At 39.0% G+C, this 19,284-nt stretch overlaps 1 protein-coding gene across 1 annotated transcript in view; it reads right to left on the reverse strand.

Moving 5' to 3' along the window:
• Nucleotides 1-19,284, reverse strand: part of CEP350 (centrosomal protein 350) — a 63,764-nt gene that overhangs the window by 31,907 nt on the left and 12,573 nt on the right. Inside the window, 16 exon segments of the mRNA XM_010175696.1 lie at nt 592-776; nt 1,335-1,531; nt 2,064-2,227; nt 3,773-3,908; nt 4,245-4,386; nt 6,627-6,737; nt 6,985-7,095; nt 7,755-7,918; nt 8,041-8,261; nt 9,812-10,001; nt 10,916-11,073; nt 12,228-12,381; nt 13,590-14,653; nt 16,191-16,312; nt 16,987-17,642; nt 18,468-18,611. Coding sequence (XP_010173998.1) covers nt 592-776; nt 1,335-1,531; nt 2,064-2,227; nt 3,773-3,908; nt 4,245-4,386; nt 6,627-6,737; nt 6,985-7,095; nt 7,755-7,918; nt 8,041-8,261; nt 9,812-10,001; nt 10,916-11,073; nt 12,228-12,381; nt 13,590-14,653; nt 16,191-16,312; nt 16,987-17,642; nt 18,468-18,611 — 3,919 coding nt within the window.

A 19,284-nucleotide genomic window follows, 5' to 3' on the forward strand; every position in this document is an offset into this window, starting at 1 on the left:
TGGAAGAAAATGTCTGGTGAACAATGGTACTCTCATAAAGACAGTGACCATGGAAAAGTATTACTGATTAAATCTGGCCACCACTGTTCAGTAGTATCACTAGGTACTCCAAGTGTCATTCCAGCACAAAGCATATATTAGGTTGGAAACAAATCATTAAGTACAACACATATCCAGATTCACAATATTCAGCATGAGTCAACTGAAATGACCTCAGATAGACATCAAGCAAATAAAGGTCTAATTGTTTGACAGTTTTATACCTTTTTTAATTAGGACTTGTAGAGTAATGGTTGGGAACTACATTCTCTGACCGACAACAAACATCTCATGTTCTACTGTTCCAATTAAATTCTCTTAATCAAGCCACAGTCAATGTAAACACCAAAGCACACTTCTAAACTGGGTTCTGTTCTTTCCAAGTGACAGTAACATTTGTATAATTACTGATGTCAGAAGATTAGTTCAACCACTCTTAATAAGGGAAGGATGGGGTGGAAGCAAAATCTTATGAAAAAAACCCCAAAACAATCAAGTAGAAGTACAAGAAAATGGTCAGTCAGCAACAGTGTATATTCAGAGCTGCCTTACTTCTTCTGGTGTTCCAGCCAAGCTAATTCAGCCTTAGTCTTCTCTTTCAGAGCCTTCTCCCGGAGCCGAAGCAGTGAGGACTGATGAGCTGCTCGCATTTCCTCCTCTTTCATGTACTGTCTTACCATCTCCATGGTAAATTTAGAGAAACTATCTTGGCCCCCTGAGAATGGCATGCTTAGCTCCTGGAAGGTAAGAACAAATAGGGCATGATTCAATAATACAGAAATTCCAAGGCCTTTTTCCATTACAAAGCACGTGTGCGTGCATGCACAGATACACACACACAAACACAGATGTAAGAAGGGAAGCTGTTTTTTCTCCCAGCTTTGTGCAGACCAGCTTTTTCTGCTCTGGGCTGCATGACAGTTTTGCGACATCCCCTCTTGGGCCAGAGAGATAAAGCATCCTCTTGTGCTTCCTAGCTGTGTGTAAGCACAGTAGGAAGACTTAATCCACTGGGCTTTTATAACCTGCCTTAAAGAGTCACTCCTCTTCTCCAAAGTCACAAGAGAACAGGTAGAGGCCTGGATGGACTGTTCTGTAAGTCAAGTCATCACACTTGTACAACAGTGACATACAGCATGACTCACACAACTCTACGTTTTGAGATGCTCGGAGAACCACAGGGAGGAAAAGAACCTTAAAGTTTGCAAACACAACTAAAACCAGCTCACTTGAAGCTCATCAGCTTAACCATTTCAATTCAGTCAATCTACCTTAACGATGGCTGTCTGATGTACCTTGATCGATGACAGAGCTGTTTTTTCTGGGGAGACTTCCTCATCAGAATCATCACGATTACCCCGTTTCTTCTCCAAGTTATTCCTGCGATGACTCTCAGAGGGCAGCAAAGACCGAAAAGACTTTTCCTCAATCTCATCCTCTGTCATGGACTCATCAAATTTCAAGGAATACTCCGTTGCAACAGAAGCAGAATCTGAGGGAGAAATCAAGGAAGTGGTTTTACGCTCAGGTAAATAACAGGAATGCAGTTTTACTCTGCCTCATCTCAGTAAGGGGGGTGTGAAAGACAGCAAGATAACTACTCCAATGCAGAAAAATGGGTGTTTAGAAAAGAGCAACCTTGAGTTAGAGGACATAATGAAATACTGTTATCTAGCTTCAAAAGACCTAACAGACTTCTGTACGCTTCTATAAACACATTTCTGGGGCTGCTGAAACATTTAGCGTTCAGCCTGAGTATTCAGCAAGTGAACATCTGGCTACAGCTAGCACAGCAGAAAGCAGAATGGCCCACAGAGTCCATCACTCCGATATGCACAATTTCAAAGGTTCTCATCTCACTGTGCCATCCTCTGTTACCTCTTAAGACACTACTAATTCACCTGGGGCTCAGTTTTCTTCACACATATTCCCTCATTTATTTCAGAAACTAATTCTGAAACAGCACCTCCCTCCCTCCGCCCTTACCACCTTCAGATTCGTCACATACAAACAATACAGCTAACCTTTTTCATCCGGCAGTGATAAAATACTATCACTTGGCAAGGAATCATCCACAGCAGTATGAGCCTGCTCCTCAATACTGCTAGTTATCTTTTCACGACGGGAAAGCTTTTTCTCATTCTCCTTAGAAGATGGAACTGAAGGACTCTCTTGGCGGCTGCTGGTACTACTGTGTTAACAAGAGATAATTTTTTTAAAAAACTACTTTGCAGATTTCAAAATATTTATATCACCATTGTACATACCATGATTAACATCCCAGCAATAATTGACAGGCAGAGGGTTTAGTTTTGTTTTTAAAATGCAGCTTGGCTACTTTAAAATTTCAAATTCATCAAGCTGCTGATTGACAGCAGAATTTGTTATTTTTATTCTACCTTAGAATGCAAGTGGTTTGTAGGTAGCAAGCCCTCTACCTGGCAATGAGTATTGATGATAAACCACTGCAAACTTATCTACTTACAGTTTTCGAAAGCATGACTGAGATAGCAATACTGTTTTAAATGAGAACTACAGGGGCCAAAATAATTCCTGTTGGTTAAAATCAGAGAAGGGCTGTGAGAAACTTCATGGGACCTAACTAGATCAGGTAAGCAAACAGGAAATCAAAAGCTAAAATCCAGTATTAAACATGGGCAAGATACTGAAAAGTAACACCAGAAATGAGTCAAACCTAAACCACAGGCAAACAGCACTCCAGGTACTTCATGTAAAATCTCAAGCCAGTGCAAAGCAACAGTGAAAACAAAAACGCTAATAAAATGGCCAGATACACAGAGAACAGAATAGAAAGTAATGCACATCACAGAGCAGGCAGTCCTGAAAGTCTCTGCACTGTGTTTTCAGAACATATGTTCCAGTCTGTGTTCTAGTCCATTTCAAAAAGACACAGAGTAAAATCAGAAAAGCATAAAATGCAAATATTTAAGACAGGGAAAAAGGCTCAGATAAACAGAGACTTAAAGTGACTCTTAGGTTACAAAGGTAATGCAACAGAAGCATGCAAGTAGATCACAGCACAGAAATCAGATCATCTCAGCTCAACAATTTCTGAAGGTATTTCACTCAACCAAAGTCAAGGCCAGGTCCAAGTTTTGAACATCTGCAAGGACAGAGGATCCCACAACCTCCCTGCACCCCCATTCCAGTGTTTGACCACTCTCATAGGGAGCATTTTTTTTTTCCCAATGATTTTCCCCTTTCTGGAATCCGTCACCATTGCCTTTTTTCATCTCACTGTGCACCTCCAAGAAGAGTTTAGCCTCACATTCCATAACAACCCACGTTTAGAATACTGCAACTAGGTCCCTGTCCTCTTAGCCTTCTCTTTTCTAGGTTAAGTTAGCTCAGTTCTTCCAGCCTCTCTTTTACATCACGTACTCCAGCCTCCCAAACATTCTTGTGGTTCACCACTAGACTTGAGTCAGTATGTTAATGTCTTCTCTTTACTGAGGAGCCCAAAACTGGACACTGTATTCCAGATACAGTTTCACAAGAGCTGAACAGAGAGGAATAACCATCTCCCTTCACTTGCTTGCTAGACTCTTGCTAATTCAGCCAAATGAGAAAGCAGATGTGGAACTTAAACTTCTCTTAAGTTAGAGAAGAGAAAAGCATCCAATTAAAAAAAATATATATTGAAGGAAATATCTTTATATTCCTTTGTTCTTAGTTCTTATTTATAGCAAAAAAATCCCTGTATAATCTAAACTCTTCTTACCTTTGATCATAAACCTTTGATCTGGAGGACTCTGAATAACTATCAAATATCAGTGAGTATGTCTGGTTTGAGTCACCTGTCTCCTCTTTACCTTGTGAAATGGCACCAGACTCATTGGATAAATCCGCTTTGTCTTAAATCAAAGAATAATACAGTTTTCACAAGCTTTCATCAGTTTACTAGAAGCAGTTAACAGCTAAAATTTCTGAAAAGATTACTTAAAGCTCAGACTGGTTAAATCATTCCACCAAACATGTAGAGCATTTTTTCCTAATCTTTTATATAGAGCTTCACAGAACCAGTCAATATCACCTTTGGAGTACACTGTTAAGGGCATAAAGATGGAATCTAAATTCTTCTTAAATGCTCACTCATTATAACATCTTAAAATTTTCTTCAAGAAGAGGTGAAGCAAAACCTAACAAATCTTACTTCCCCCTTCCTAAGATGTGAAACATTAGGCAAAACCTGTTTGTATCCGTTCGGGCTCTCAGTTGTTTCATGAACTCTGAATGATGCTGCCGCTGGTGGTCAAACAAGGTGGTGACTGGAGCAGCTGGAGCGCTGACAGTATCCGAGATCTGTGCTCGTGCCAACTCTGTCATCTGGGTACAACAAAAAAAACCAACAAAGGAATACAATGCACTTAGCATCAAAGTGTTTTTGAAAGAGAAAATAGTAATTCTCACAGGCAATTTACTGATTTATTGAACAAATGTGCAAGATACAGTTTTGAGGTGGTTTGTAATTACATGTGTGTCGATTTTGGTTGTAGGAGGTGCATATTGCTCTGTAAATACATATTCTTTAATTTATGTAGAGTGGAATTATTGATATGAAACTACAGACATGCAAGTTACTACTTGTATCACTCTAATCAACTTAAACCAAACTCTGATCAGTAGAATGATCCCCACATAATAAAACATTCCAGACTCACCATTACAATTAATTTTAAAAAATTTAAAAAACCAAAAAACCCCACAAAACAAGAAACACCAGAAAAAAAAGGGGCTTTTTTTTTTTTTAATTATTTCCCTTCTAAAGGAAGCAACAGATTTAAGTTCCAATATTGTGAAAACTGCCAGGTCCAAAACTGGCAGCATTAAATTAACAAATAACCATGAATTTATCCTTTTTAATGTATGGCAGTTACTGTGTACCTGACTAGAAACAGGAACTTATTCAAAAAATCACAGCAGAGAACACACATTTTCAGAAGCTTTAGAATTTAGTATTTTTCTTCTTGTTCAAAGGTCTACCTCTTGCAGAGGAGGGAACTCCAGGTTGGTTTCGAAGGTAGGAATAAGCTGTATTTCAATAACTTACCAATACACATGCTGAGTTTCCCCATTAATTCTTCAATTAATGTATATATAAATTGTAATGCATAAAAAAATTATAAAAATATGAGAAATTTTTTTCTACTGGATTGTCTATATATGTCACCCACTATTTTATCATTTGCTAATACAACAGTCAAAGCAAACTTGTGTAGTAGCATACTATATTATCTTTTGCATAAGATAAACTTCAAATTGAAAGTAATGCAGAAATTAACTCTATACATAAGAAATTACAGTGTACGTCCAAAAATACTCCCAGTACATGAGTGACCAGCATTTCCATTGCTGCAAATAAATAAATGTAAAATAAATGATTGTTTAACTGGGTATCAGGAGTCACTTGTGAACACGGATGGAAAAGCTACTCTGCCAGCCCATCATCACTGACCAGGTCAACCTCTCCACTAGCCCCTCTTACTCCTGTACTTCAAACTTAAAGCAAGACAACAGATTAAAATCCTACACCAAATAAAAGTTGTCTCTCTTCTACCTTGTTACTTGATTGGTTTCCACCCACTTCAGCTCTATAAACCACAAATATTTCTTTGTCTTTATCCAAGACTTCACTACCTGCTGTCAACAACCACTGCCTGTATTTCAGACGCCCGAGCTTTTCTGCTCCCTTCTCCTAACCCATTTGTGTCTATTCAAAAATGATTTACACTTCACATGTTTGGCAAAGCCCAGAATAAGTACATCAGTATTATTCTGCAGTCCCATTACCTACCATAAAAACAGCCTTGCTGATCACCAGCATGTGCATAAACTGTGATGAAACAGTTAAGTTCACACCCATCAGCCTTTTGCACTCCATCCCATAACCCTAATCCACAGTGACTGCAATTGCTAAACTATGAAGAAGCAAAAGCACTTTTTGGTTACTGCATTTCTTACCTATGTGTGAAGCAGCTGCTAAATGTTGGGAACAACAAGTATAAAAACTGGTAAACTGACATATAAAACTGAAAACTAATAAATATTCTATCCTGTATGTCACAAGAAGAATGAAAACAGTCAAACCCAGAAAACTCCAAAGCCTGTACCAATATAAGAGCTCTGCTGAAGATCCTCCCTCCTCTTTTTTTTTGTTAATTTGTTGGTCTCCTACTTTCATAAGTAAGCAAAACTGCAATTTCCCTGTTTTTCCAATTTAATTTGTATATGAAACAGATACAGGTTCAATCCCCTGATAGAGTGTAACTCTTGCAAATTAAAGATGTTGAGTTCGCTATCATCAGTCTTTCCTGGAAGAACAAACTTCTTAACAGTTTGTTAACTGGAAGATCATAAGAATAGTGAACAGGGATTTAAGGCTGCTGACTTCTAAAAAAGGACTCCAGAAAAGCTCCTTTTAATCTCCTATCATTTGTCACATTACGAAGGTAAAGAATTTGCACCGAGAATGACACTGAACAACAGACAACAACCTAAAGGCAAAAAAAGTACTCAAAAATAATACTGAAATTAGAAGAGCTTTTTCCTTTCACTCAGGACCTCACCTCACGGATCTGGTGAGCTGTTTCTGCCTGTTTGGCTGCAGCCTTGCACGGGGACTCTTGTACAGTCTCCTGCCGTGACTGGACCAGATGCTGTAGTGACTCTGCATGGACCTATGCAGAAAACACAACCAGTTCAGTTCTTCAAAATTTTCTGGCTATAATGGCTACAAGTTTTATTTCTCAAAGTCTGCAGGAAAAAAGTTTGAAATTGGCCCCTAAGAGCTTTTTTCCAACTCTATTAAACCCCTTCACCACTTCCTTATGTCTACAGCTTCAAATTAAGAATACTCATAGGCAGGGATTTACTTACAGCATTTTGCCTCTTACACACTCCACATTTTTTGAAGGGCAGCATTACCTGAGCTGCCTTCTGCCTTGCCTCGTCCAGTTGTCTCTGACTTTCTAATGCTTCTTGTTCGGCCTTGATTTTCAAAAGAGCCAAGTCCCTTTCATGGCGCTGCTGCTGTGCCTACAGATCAGGAAAATAAGTTTTTATCATGCAAGTTAAATGTAAAGAACTTTTTTGCCTTAACTACTGGCTGCAACTACCTCTGAAAGATCCAGATCTACTCTACTGGTGGTTCGTCTTCTGCTGAAGTAATTTTCAGCCTACCAACTGACACTCTCCCTTTTTAAGTAGACAGGAGACAATGTGTATTCCCCATACTCTTCCAACACAGTGCAGAAAGAAAGAGGATTTAGGAGATCAATTAATTAAGCAAAGCAATCTTGTCAATATAAGGAAATTTCAACCAAAAATATCTTTTCCATGGAATGAGACAAATGATCCAGCCTGAACAACTACACTGCATGGTGTTGGGACCTGACACCAAACCCAATAAATAATCAAGATTTATTTTACTGAAGTACACAACCAAAACAGTGATTCCAGCTAATGGTATATTAATGACATATTCTAGAGTCACTGGATCCTCAGTGTCAACTTAAAATAAGAAAGACAACAGAAATTAATCCCAAAAAATGGACATTATCAGACATGCTCCACCATGCCCATTATGATTTCTCTGCATGGCTAACAAAAGCATAACTCACCCTAATTTGATTAGTTTTCTTGCAAAATTAAAAAAAAAAAAGAAAGCTTAAGGCAAGAAAGTATTTTTCCATTACCTTTAGAATCTGAGCCAAAGAAACACTCTCCTGCTGAGCAAGTGATATGCCTCGTACTCGTTCTACGTCTGAAAGCTGTCGCACAGACTCCTCAATAGCACTCAGGTAGTTCAATTCTGCTGATAAACGATGCTGAAGACCAGCAGGGGAGAAACGCATACATCCTGCAGGATAAGACTTACCAGTCAACCTCCATAGACTTTATTGTCCCACATCAAAACATAAAGAAAAAAAAATATATATATAACTGCTCTGGCATTAGTATGGTTTTAACAAAACAACTCACCACTTGCTGAGGCTGCTCCTGTTACAGACCTACTAGTCCCCAGACTCAAGTCGGGGAAGGCTGCGTTAGGCTTCAACCCTGACACTGTACTTCCAGCAAAGCCAGCAGGTGACTTAACTCTCTCTACCGTACTGCCTAGAGAATCAAACGGCAACATTTTTTGTGAACCGGGTGATGGGGAAGAAGTTGGAGTCTTCTGGGATCTTCCCTTGTCTGAGAAACTGAGAATGAAATAAAAAAAAAAATTTAAAAAGAGTCAATATTCTCCTAAGTCCAATCATTTGATAAGACAATAAAGTAATAACCTAGTTCTTCATTTATATACACCAAACAGATCCACACAAAAGACACCGTCTCTTATGGTTTGCACAGGCCCAGTGTGCCTTTAGGAAATGGCCTCAGGAGATGGGTTTGCACCTATATCCCAGTTGAGAGTTAAGTTTCTAGAGCACCCTTTTTTCCCCTAATATTAAAACTAGTTAGCATGCACCAAAAAGAAAATATTAACATAGTATCTACGTGTTCTACGTAGCCAGACAAGCAGTTTCAATGCTTCCTGTTAGGAACCTGGCATGAGAAAGTCAGGGTGCACTCACCTGCATGGGCATTTACACATCTGTTCTGAGTGTCTGAGTAAACAACTTTGTTTTACTCGCAGGAAATTAGGGTAATATTCTGACACCAGAAAACGATGAACATTATTTTTAAAAAGTAAACAGGTTACTATCAGCATAAGGATGCAACTGTGATAAGCCACTGTCCTGAGTGTGTCTTTCATCAAAATGCAATTAAATGCTTGAAGGCCAAAACTTGACTTAAACAGTTAGTGAACTACTACAGTAACACTTTGTGAGAGAAAATTAAAGACTTCTCTTTTCTTTAAACATACAGAAAATGATGCAGACATTTCTTAAATTTACTATTCCAATTTTATTAAGCCAAAAAGGATTAACAGTGGCTGCTTAAATCCCTTAGGAAGACATTCTGCTCTATTTGGCCCATCTTAGGAGGTCACAGGACCTTTTAAACCCAATACTGGGTGTCAGTGAAAAGGCACCAATACAAGTCAGTACCTCAGAGTCATTCTATACCCACACAGAATGAGTGAAAGACCATTCATATGATTTGTTGCTTTTTAGAAAAAAGTACAGCGAAAACTAAGGTGAGTGTATTTCATAACTATCTCCATTGCTCAATTAGCAGAAAATAAACTGCATTCATCAGTAGACATACAGAGGATGTAATAGGAAAAATATTTTTTCTCTTCCTCTACACTCTCAAAAAGCATCAGCTCACAGAGCTGGACAGGCTTACGAATACTAGCTGTACACAAGTCTAGCCAACAGTGTCCGTGGATCCTACTGAAAAGAGCAAGATGACTGCACAGGTTGACTAGTTTGCCTTTTTTTTCCCCTCTCCACTTCTTACAAAGCGTTTGTAGAAATAGCAAATGAAATTTGTGTTTCAATGCCTAAGGTACTGAACCTGATAGGACACCTATACCGGTCAGTTATCCTTCAGAAATAGAGGGCTCATTTGGAGGGTGGAGGGAAAGTTATCACTATTTTGTGTTTCCTCTCATTAGAGCCATTAACTTTAGGCTGTCATATTTAAAATACAGGGGAAAAATTTTCTGCATGCTCATCTTAATAACATCTGATAATTTCTGTTCATTTCCTTTTGCATATCCAAAAACACAGCCATTTTTGTAACATGCCATAACACTACCAAGCTCAGTTATGCTTGCATAGACTTACAAGGTTCACGTTACCTCATTAGGGAGTGTCCAGACAAGTTTTCTAACGTGCTGTCTGTATCTGGGTTCTGCTCATGATCTTTACTAGAAATTCTGCTACTTGATAAGGACTTCTTTATCTGTTGGGATCCCCACTCTAATTCAGATAGCATTTTATCTTCTTCCAGAGGAAAGTGGTGAGAACTTCCATTGAAAGAGTCCAACCCTAAGAAGCAAAAACATTGCAAAAAGTGTACGTTTGGTATTCTAAGTATGAACATCTTAGCCATCAGGATCCCCCCCCCAAAAAAATAATTGAGAACTTTTTTCCCCACTTAAAGAAGCCTTTGAGTTAGAAGTCTATAAATCCAAAACGTAAGAAATGTAAATTTGGCAGCTTTCTACAGGAGATTAAGTTCTCATCTCCATGTTGTGTCCACTGTCAACAAAACTTTCACTCGGCTTTCATTTCAGCACACTATCAGTTTAAATAAATAAAGCCTAGCTTTCTTTGGGCAAGCTAGAGAATTCTGAAAAAATAGGAAGAGAAAAATTTGGAATGTCCAATCTTATTTTTATCATCCTTTTATTGACTTTAAAACCAGCTTTTCCTTATGTCATCCACTGCTTACATAATCAGAGAGTACCAAGTATCAAGTTTCTTCATGTTTTTGTCATGTACAAGTTACTGTAGGAAGAAGTGTACTTATTAATTTGTGCACTAGGAAAACTGTCTGTCATCCAAAGATGACAGCATATAGGCAAATTTATTGCTGCCTTAATAAACGTGGCCGTAAGTCAGATTTCTCAGCAGCCTATTGGAATTTCCTCAGTACAGAATTTGAGGGTAGGTCCCACACAATATTAAAATTAACTAACTAGTTAAAAGGCTGGTTTAGGAAAGGAAAAATTTTCAATGTTGTTACAACCTCTTGCTTATTTAATTTTAGATGACGATATTTTAAGGTCAGGGAATATTCAAGAGTCAAAAATAATTTAAGAAGGAACCACTAGAGTAATAAATAAATCCTCCTATAAGTATTAGATTACAGTTTCCAGATATATAGAAAGACTGCAATTTTCATAACAAGAAAACCCTAAAATATCCTTCAAAAAAAATACCCTACAGCCAAGTACTGCACTTACGTTCCCTTTTCCCTCTCTTTTTAGAGGAAGCAGATGAGCGAGAAGATGCTGCAGACCATGGTCCAGGTGAATGCTGAGAAGCCAGATCTATAGATCGAGGTTCATGGGGAGACTTCCTACTCAGAATTTCCTCCTGAATGCTTGAATTACTGCTGCCAGCAACACTAAAAAGGAGCACATTGACAAACTAAGGACCTCCAACTCCCACATTACACTGTGCACAAGAAATCCATCACACTTTAAATTAGAGACAGATGGATAAAACTGCACTAATTAGCCCATCTTGAAAAGCACTGATTTTCAGATTAAAACTATGACAGCTAAGACACTAGGAAGTTTGACATGATACTGAACATATTGAACCATACGTCCAATAATATGAAACAGTAAAAGATGGATAACAAGCATCCTTTCCAATGCTAACTCTTAAGAGCTATTTGACTACAGACCTGAACAACATAAGAATGATTCCAAATATGACTGAATTTTAGATAATCTCTGGGCATACAGATCTCATCAACTGACAGAAGTATGAGCAACTGACAACAAAGGATTACAGAAGATTTGCAAAAAAGAGGGTAATGCATCAAATACTAAATAATATCAACAGAAGAGCTACCAAGTAGTTTAATCAGAAAGAAAGCATTTTTTGCAGGCAACATTTTCAGTGTGCAAAGTGCCCTTTACATTCCTTTCTTCTGCAGTAAAGTATCACCAGTATAAACACAATACTTGTGGCCTTCCTCAAGGTGCCCAAAAGATGTAATTATATCTCATTGCAAAAAAAAAAATAAATTAGGAAATTCAGGAAGCCACATGAATTCAGTAGTAAGATGGAGAGTCTTCAAATTTTAGTCCAAATAAAAGGTTTTAAAAGTTCTTACAGACAATTTATGTATCCCTTACTGAACGCAATTATAGACAGAATTTTGAAGTACTGAAGGTATTTTAACACTTGCAAATATCTTTTCTTTTTTCTAAATTACAAAGACTAACCAACTGAGCATTATAACAGCCACACAAGTTGGAGAACTAATTTTCACCTGACTACAAAGGGTAAGTACCTTGACTAAAGTTACCTGCCAGACTAAAGAAGAACAAAAACTAGACAGAACAGGAATACTTGACTCTAATATTTTAATGTCTTAAACACGTTGGTTGCTGTATTAACTGCAAGGTCCTTAGGAAATACCTCATCACTTTGATAACAGAAAAGATACCCAGCATATTAAGAAACAGATTTTACATTAACCATTTCCTGTTGAATTCTGCATTTTGATTTTTACAAGACATCTGAGACAGTTACCTGAGGTCACGTGCAATCTTTTTGTCTGTTAAAGTGCCACTTCCCTGCGACGAGGCAAAATCATCTTCGTAAGAAACCACGCTCTCTGGAGGGCTCATGGCAGGGAGTAAAGGATGCAGGAGAGCAGACCCTCCATTCGACCTTTCATCAAACACTAAAGTGTGGACAAAGAAGGAAAAAGATAAAAAATATAGCAAATGCAAATGTGCATTAAAGAGGTAATAAAGCTGCAGGAATTAAAATGCTCCCAACTAAGAGTTACAAAGACTTCCTTTCGAACACAAAACCATCAGGAAAACAGCACTACAGCCATGGCAGTTTTCACACAACATAACAAGCACAGTCTTCCTCTTTTTGTAAATTATTGAATACTCTACTTCATTAACACACTCCAGCTAAAACATTCTTGAAGAGCACAGTGCTTGAGAGTCATCTGTAGAAAATTTAAATGCAACGATCTTTAAGGGGATTAAAATGAAGGAAAAAAAGATTCAAGGAAAACCACAAGATAAAAGTCAACTTCTCAGAAAACATTGCTCAAAATGAGGAGCTCCAAGCAAGAGAAACAGTACTCATAAAACAAAGAATAAACTTGTACAAAAAAATTAAAATCCAATGAAGCATCCTGCATGAGACACTCGTAAAGCATGCCCTGAGACACTAACACTTCCAATAGGCTTGTTTAAGCAAGAGACTTTTCCTACAGATATACCAAAATCTTATCTTCTCAAAATCCAATTCTGTTACTGGAGTTTTAATTCTCACACTACTTTGAGACATTATTGAATAACACATATGAGCAAAGATGCAAAAGGAAAGTCCACATCATTCATCCACTGAAGTTACATGTTTCTAATAATAAAGCTGTATTATTCTTGCATAGCAAGAACTCAGGATATATGCAAGCACTCATGTTTATGTGATGTGGTAAGTGCTGCATAAAGCATGAATTCCATCTTTCTGCCTGAACTGAAACAGGAATGATGTGTTATTACAGATGATTTGGAGCGCATATATAGTAGGAGGATGCACATTCCAATCCACAGGAATTAATTAATACATGTAACCCAGCATATGAATCAGTTACTGATACAGAAATGCAGAACAATCTAATAAAAAAATAATCTTCTTCCAGCCTGGAAGTGTGTTGGGTTTTGGTTTTTTCCTTCTTTTTTTCCTTAGACAAGAAAGCAAAAGAAGGCAGGGGGAAATAATTTATGATCCAAAAGTAAAGTGAAGCCTTATTCATGTTTGAGACATCTAAGAGCACATTCCTTACCTGTGAAGTATAAAGTGTAAGGAGTAGTAAGACTGGGGAAAATCGTAATTCACAAGAGCTTTGAGAAATTTTGCCATCCTTACCTTTGCCATGAAGCTGATAACTTTTTGCAAAGATGTTGATGACACTGTGGGGACTTCCCTTTGCCAGTTCCTCCCACGGCCCCTTGCTGTGTGCACCACTTGTTTGAGGGAAAAGTGGCAAATACTTCTCAGCTTCTTTCTGAAACTCCTTTATGGGCTCAAAAGCATTTTTCTCCCGAACACAGAAATCTTTTTCTTTTAATGTCTCTAGCATCTTCAGTGGCAACTGCTTGTGCTGGCCTCCTTCCCCTTCAGAGAGGCTTCCATCACTCAGGAGAGGCCCTTCGCTGATGGAGTCGATGCTGGACTCATGAGGAATTACAGCTTTGTTTGGAGCATAAACCTGGTTTTCATGTCCTGGGGAGTCAGTCTGTCTCTTGGATAAATGGCCCAGCATCCCCTCATGCCTGTTAGCAGCAGGGGACCTCATTCCAAGGCTGACTGCAGCAGTATGAGGCCTGATTGTCTCAGGGAGCTTTTTAAATTCACTAAGGTTGCCTACCCCAGGAAGGCTGTCATCAAAGGCTGTATGAGACACACAGGTACCCAACATTTTTTGAATTCTGGCCGAAAAAGCATCTTCATTTTCTTCTCTCACAGGAGGACTCACAGCCTTTGCCCACCGCCCATCATCCTGTTTTTCTTGCATAAATTCATGGTCTGAGTTCCACATGGTACCATAATTGATACCAGCCCCAGCCAACTTTTTGGCCTCACTTTCAATCCTGCTAGAAAGGGAAGCAGCTGTAGCTTTCAAAGCTTCAATCCGATCTAATTTGCTCTTATATTGGTTAGCAGTAGGTTTAACTGAGAGATTTGGCTGTGTACCAGGTGAATTCGGGTACGGCTGAGGCATCAAGGTCAGCGATCCCACGGGTGCAGCATGGTTCCTCCTGCGTGCCAACATTGCATCACACTCCTTTGACAAAAGGTCCATCTGCTCCAGACTCCAGTGCTGGGAGCAAGGGCCTCCACTCGAGCCCATGAGAGCTTGTGGCTGAGAGAGCTGGACTCTTGGGCTCAACCTGTCTGGCTGTACCCATGGAGGCTCCATCAAATCGCTCCTGAAATGAAAAGTCAACATTTAAGTTGATGACTTACACAAGTACTGTTGTTTTAGATGGAAGTATCATGCCACAGATTTATTTTTCAGGAAGAAATACTTTTTGGTGGAGTCAGAGAGGCAGGGAATCACGGAATTGCCTGGACTGGAAAAGCCCTTTAAGATCATCGAGTCCAATCATGAACCCAACACTGACAAGTCCCTGACTAACCCATGTCCCTCAGCACTGTGTCTACACGACTCTTCAATCCCTCCAGGGATGGGGACTCCACCACTGCCCTGGGCAACCCCTTCCAATGCCTCAGAACCCTTTCAGCAAAGAAATTCTTCCCAGTATCCAATTTAAACTTCTCTTGGTCCAACTTGAGGCCATTTCCTCTTGTCCTATCACTTGTAAATAGTTACAGAATGTTATTTAAAACAAACAAACCAACCCCAAACAAAACCAAAAAAAACCCAAAACAACACAGCAACTTCCAAATCTGAAATGCCATTTATGGTGTACCGTGTGTTTCAGAGCTGTAACAAGCTGAGTGTTTCCATCAGCAGCAGTAAGTCTTTTCCAAAAGTCTCCTGACTGCAAAAGGGAGGAAACATCATTTTTTTTTTTACCCTTGGAATTTCTTAGCCCCAGCCTTATGCCTCCAGTTGAAGTCAGCCTATGTTTCACTGGAGCTGTCACTTAGGATAAGCATGAATAATGCTTAGAGAAAAGGAGGACTGGAAATACAATAATGGTTAAAGTTCTGCAAGACATCTTTTTTATTTCCAGATAGCTTCCATTGGTGTGACAGGAGCTCTGTAGAGAATCACTTGCACATATTCTGAATACTGGGATACCTGAAAAGTCCCTGACAAAGAACTGCTTCTCTGCTTACTATGAAGCTCTCCAAATAACATATGCAGCCCTTTAAGTCTCATCTCTCCCCTACTATTAACACTTGCATTTTTTCCTTATTATGTTACACTAACAATATTTACTACCACGTTGTTTATCAGTCTATTCTAGACACAGTACTGCATGGCAATCCTCGTGCTTCCTTGAACTTTTCCAGAAACAGGTCTTGTTGAATTTATGAAGTCAGTGTGGATTTGACCAAGTTAAGGTACAGATACTGAAGCAAGTATATATTTAAGAAGCAGACTTTCATTATGTCATTAAAAATGAAGACATACTTGTACAACAGGGATATTAAGAATATGCAAGAAATTTGATGATTTTTTAGTTCCTTATATGTAAGTGTTTTGTTAGGCACCTTGACTTAAAGTGAGAAATACTTTGATAATACACTGAACAATTAAAAATGGGGAAAGCAGCATGAAAGGAAATAGGGAAAAGACAGCTCCAAGTGGAAGCAGAGGTTTTGGTACTTTAGAGACAGTAACTAGAGGTCTGAATCCAAGACAATAGATTAAATAGCAACATTGAACAAATGAAATAAGAAAAATCATCAGACATATCTTATATGATCAGCTTCTCTCAGAGACAAAAGCTAGAGAGTATTTTTATCTCTCTCAAAAGGCCCACAACGGCTCACCTCAGTAGCGGCTGCTGCGGTTCTGAAAGCGACATATCGCTACTTGAAGATGCACTAGGAGGACGCTCTTGAGCCTTGTTTTCTTTGTCAGATTCCCCAGATGGTTGATAACCAGGTCTGGGCTAGAAAGGAAGACAACCAGAAAAATGCATTTTGAAAAGTCTGTAGGGTTTTAGAAGCTCTTGTCTCATTAAAATTGAAGAAGGTTACATTTCTCAGTGTGGTATCACATCCTTCCTACCACACAAAGACTTAAAAACACAAGACACTTATGTTTTTGTCTCAGCAGAATGTACTGGGAAAAATGTTTTGCTCACATACAGAACTAGTTCAGCAAAACACATCAAATTGGTATTAGTCTTTCACCATATATTAATCTTCTTTCATATTCATCTTCTGATCAGCAAACTTATTTAACTCACTGCTGACGAAGTTTGTTCAATGACTGAAAGCAACTTCAGACGAAGCTCTTCAATTTACAGTTTGACTGACGTTTACAGTTCTCTTAAGAGCCAATTTACAGCTGCTGTTAGCTAATATCCAGAATTCTGCTTCCATTTATAACAGAAAGACAACTTCTATTCACCTCTCTAGTAGGCCTTGCTGTGCTGAAAAGCAGCCACTAGCAAGGAGGCTCTGGATCAAAATCACTATGTTTAAGCAAAAGTTACAGTTTTGTTTTGTATCCTTCCTCTTAACCCATAGCCAGATCAGGACAAATCATGACCTTCCTAAACATATGACCTCCTATTCCTGCAAACAACTGCAACACATTAAGTTAGTGAATCAGCTCTACCTGTGCTTCCTGCACCGTAGGCAGCTGAGGTGGCTCTTCTAAAAACGTGTGTTCCAGCAATAATTTAGAATAGGTCTCCTGTAACCGTTTGGCTGCTGAAGGCTCAGGAGGAGGCACGTTCTTGACCTTAGTAAAAGCCTCCTTCTGCTTTCTGTAGAGCTCTTGGAGCCTTTTGTTCTTCTGTTCTGTTGCCTCCTTTTGCGCTTTCTTCTCTTCATTCTGCTTCTTCTTCCTCTCCTCTTGCTGCCTGATGATGTACTGACGAACCTCATCCGTATCATAGTGTCGTTTCTTGGAGATCACCTGAGGCTCCTCACTGGCAGCTATCTTGTCTGGTTTCCTTTTGGTTGGACTGTGGCTCCTGGCATTTGGAGTAGGCAAAACAGATTTGTGATTCTGCTTTTCCACATCTTTCTCTTGTTTTGTACTCATGGAATCCAACTGCAAGTCGTCAAGAATTCCACGTATCTCCACAGGCAAGAAGTCCTTATTTACAGAGGCATGATCTTCTTGGTCAGTATCTGGAAGAGCAGCTTCCAGTTTCTTCAGGTTATTCTCAGACCGTACTTTACTCCTTGACCTTTCAGAACTTCTTGAAGAGGTTTTACAGGTAACATCCAGTCTAGAATCTGAACCTGTCCTTCCAATACAGCCTGCTAAAGAAGAAGACGTCAAGTATTTCAGGTAAAAATCAAAGTTGGGAACTACATGTCATCACTGAAACAGCTGCAAAGTGAGGATGAGGGAGGAGTGCAGAGCTCACTGAAAGGTGCTTTTAGCATCTGAATATAGTAGCCTTTGCTTAGACTGAGCTCACTCCCTTTATACTCTTACCAGCCTCACCACCTCACAGGCATAAGCAGCAGAGCAGCTACCACCATCCCTCACTTGCCCTGTCTGAGATTCTGGACAAATTCTGAAAGGGAATGGTGGAGGAATCAATGAAGATTTATGATGCACGCAGATAATGTTATAGAGTATCTGGAAGAACCACAATTCTTGTAACACAGGGATGCCCAACCATAGCTTATGTATTATATGCAGCCCATCTGGAAAATTTATCTGGCCTGTGGACCACTGCTAGCCATCCCTTTCCCCACTGGCTTCAAGAGGCAAAGATAGATTGCAGGTGATCATTTTTTCGGTTGCAACCTAGTTTCCATCTTTTCCAGAGCTCTTGAGCATGAAGAGTGCATGCTCTCTTCACAGCATGCACTGCCCCTCAAGTCACATGGGCACAGCAGGCTTCCCATGACACCAAGAAAAGTTCATAATCCACCCAGGAAGAGAGGTTATGCATCCCAACCATGGGTGTGAGCAAAATTCTCTCCCCTCAAATCCCAGGTTAAAAATAGGAATTATTTAAATAAGAAACTGATTATATTGTGTCTCAGAAGTCTGCTTTATTCTGCAGACATGCAGTGTTATATAATAAATCAAGAACAATGAAAAAAAAGTCCATTGATAAAAGTACAACTTACCAGACTTGGCAGCTCTCTCTCGTCCTGTTCTGTCACTAGATACAGCTCTTCTGTCCTGATCTATTCTGGGAGCTGGACCCAGTATCTTTTTTACTAGCTTTTGTCCCTCCCGCCAGGATGATGCACTTATTACATAGTTTCCACCTGCACGATAATAAATAAAAGTCAAGCACTAAATGGATTTTCCATCATATCAAAAAGAAGTATTCATGGCAACCGTTAATCATCTCTGTACCACTGAGCTCTGTACGGTCACAGTCACACAGAACAGTCGTAAGAGTGATGCACCACGCAGACACTCAGCAGCTGAATCACACAACTATCAGCGCTTCATGCCCACACATAACACAATGTAAAATCCAAAACATACTGTAGCACATTAAAACCCTATAAAATATGATTAAAAAAAGAGTTCCACAGGTCTAAAACATGTAAGCAAATGTTATTGGAGGAGAGGGGAAATATTTGTAGAGGTCTGAGAAGATGCTGTTCATCTTCACTTAAGGAACATAAGAAAAAGAGATAAAAATCTCAAATCTTGTGATAATAAGAACAAACATAAAGCTTGGAGACAAAAAACAATTCATCTTCATATTAAAAGAATATTAGCTGATATTCTAGGAAAAAAATATAGAGAATTTTACAGATAATTAATTGTTGAGATAGGTGGCTTCCACAGAGGTTAAAAAATACTGTGCAGCAGTTTTTCTATGGCAATACTAACTCACTGCCCTCTAGTTGGGATTTCTGTATCATGACTCAAAATAGTTAAGATAAACCCCTATTAGTTGATACTTAATTCAACAACAGATCACCT

This window comes from Antrostomus carolinensis, unplaced genomic scaffold (assembly GCF_000700745.2).
Source record: "Antrostomus carolinensis isolate BGI_N321 unplaced genomic scaffold, ASM70074v2 scaffold3569, whole genome shotgun sequence".
In the NCBI taxonomy this organism is placed as follows: Eukaryota; Metazoa; Chordata; class Aves; order Caprimulgiformes; family Caprimulgidae; genus Antrostomus; species Antrostomus carolinensis.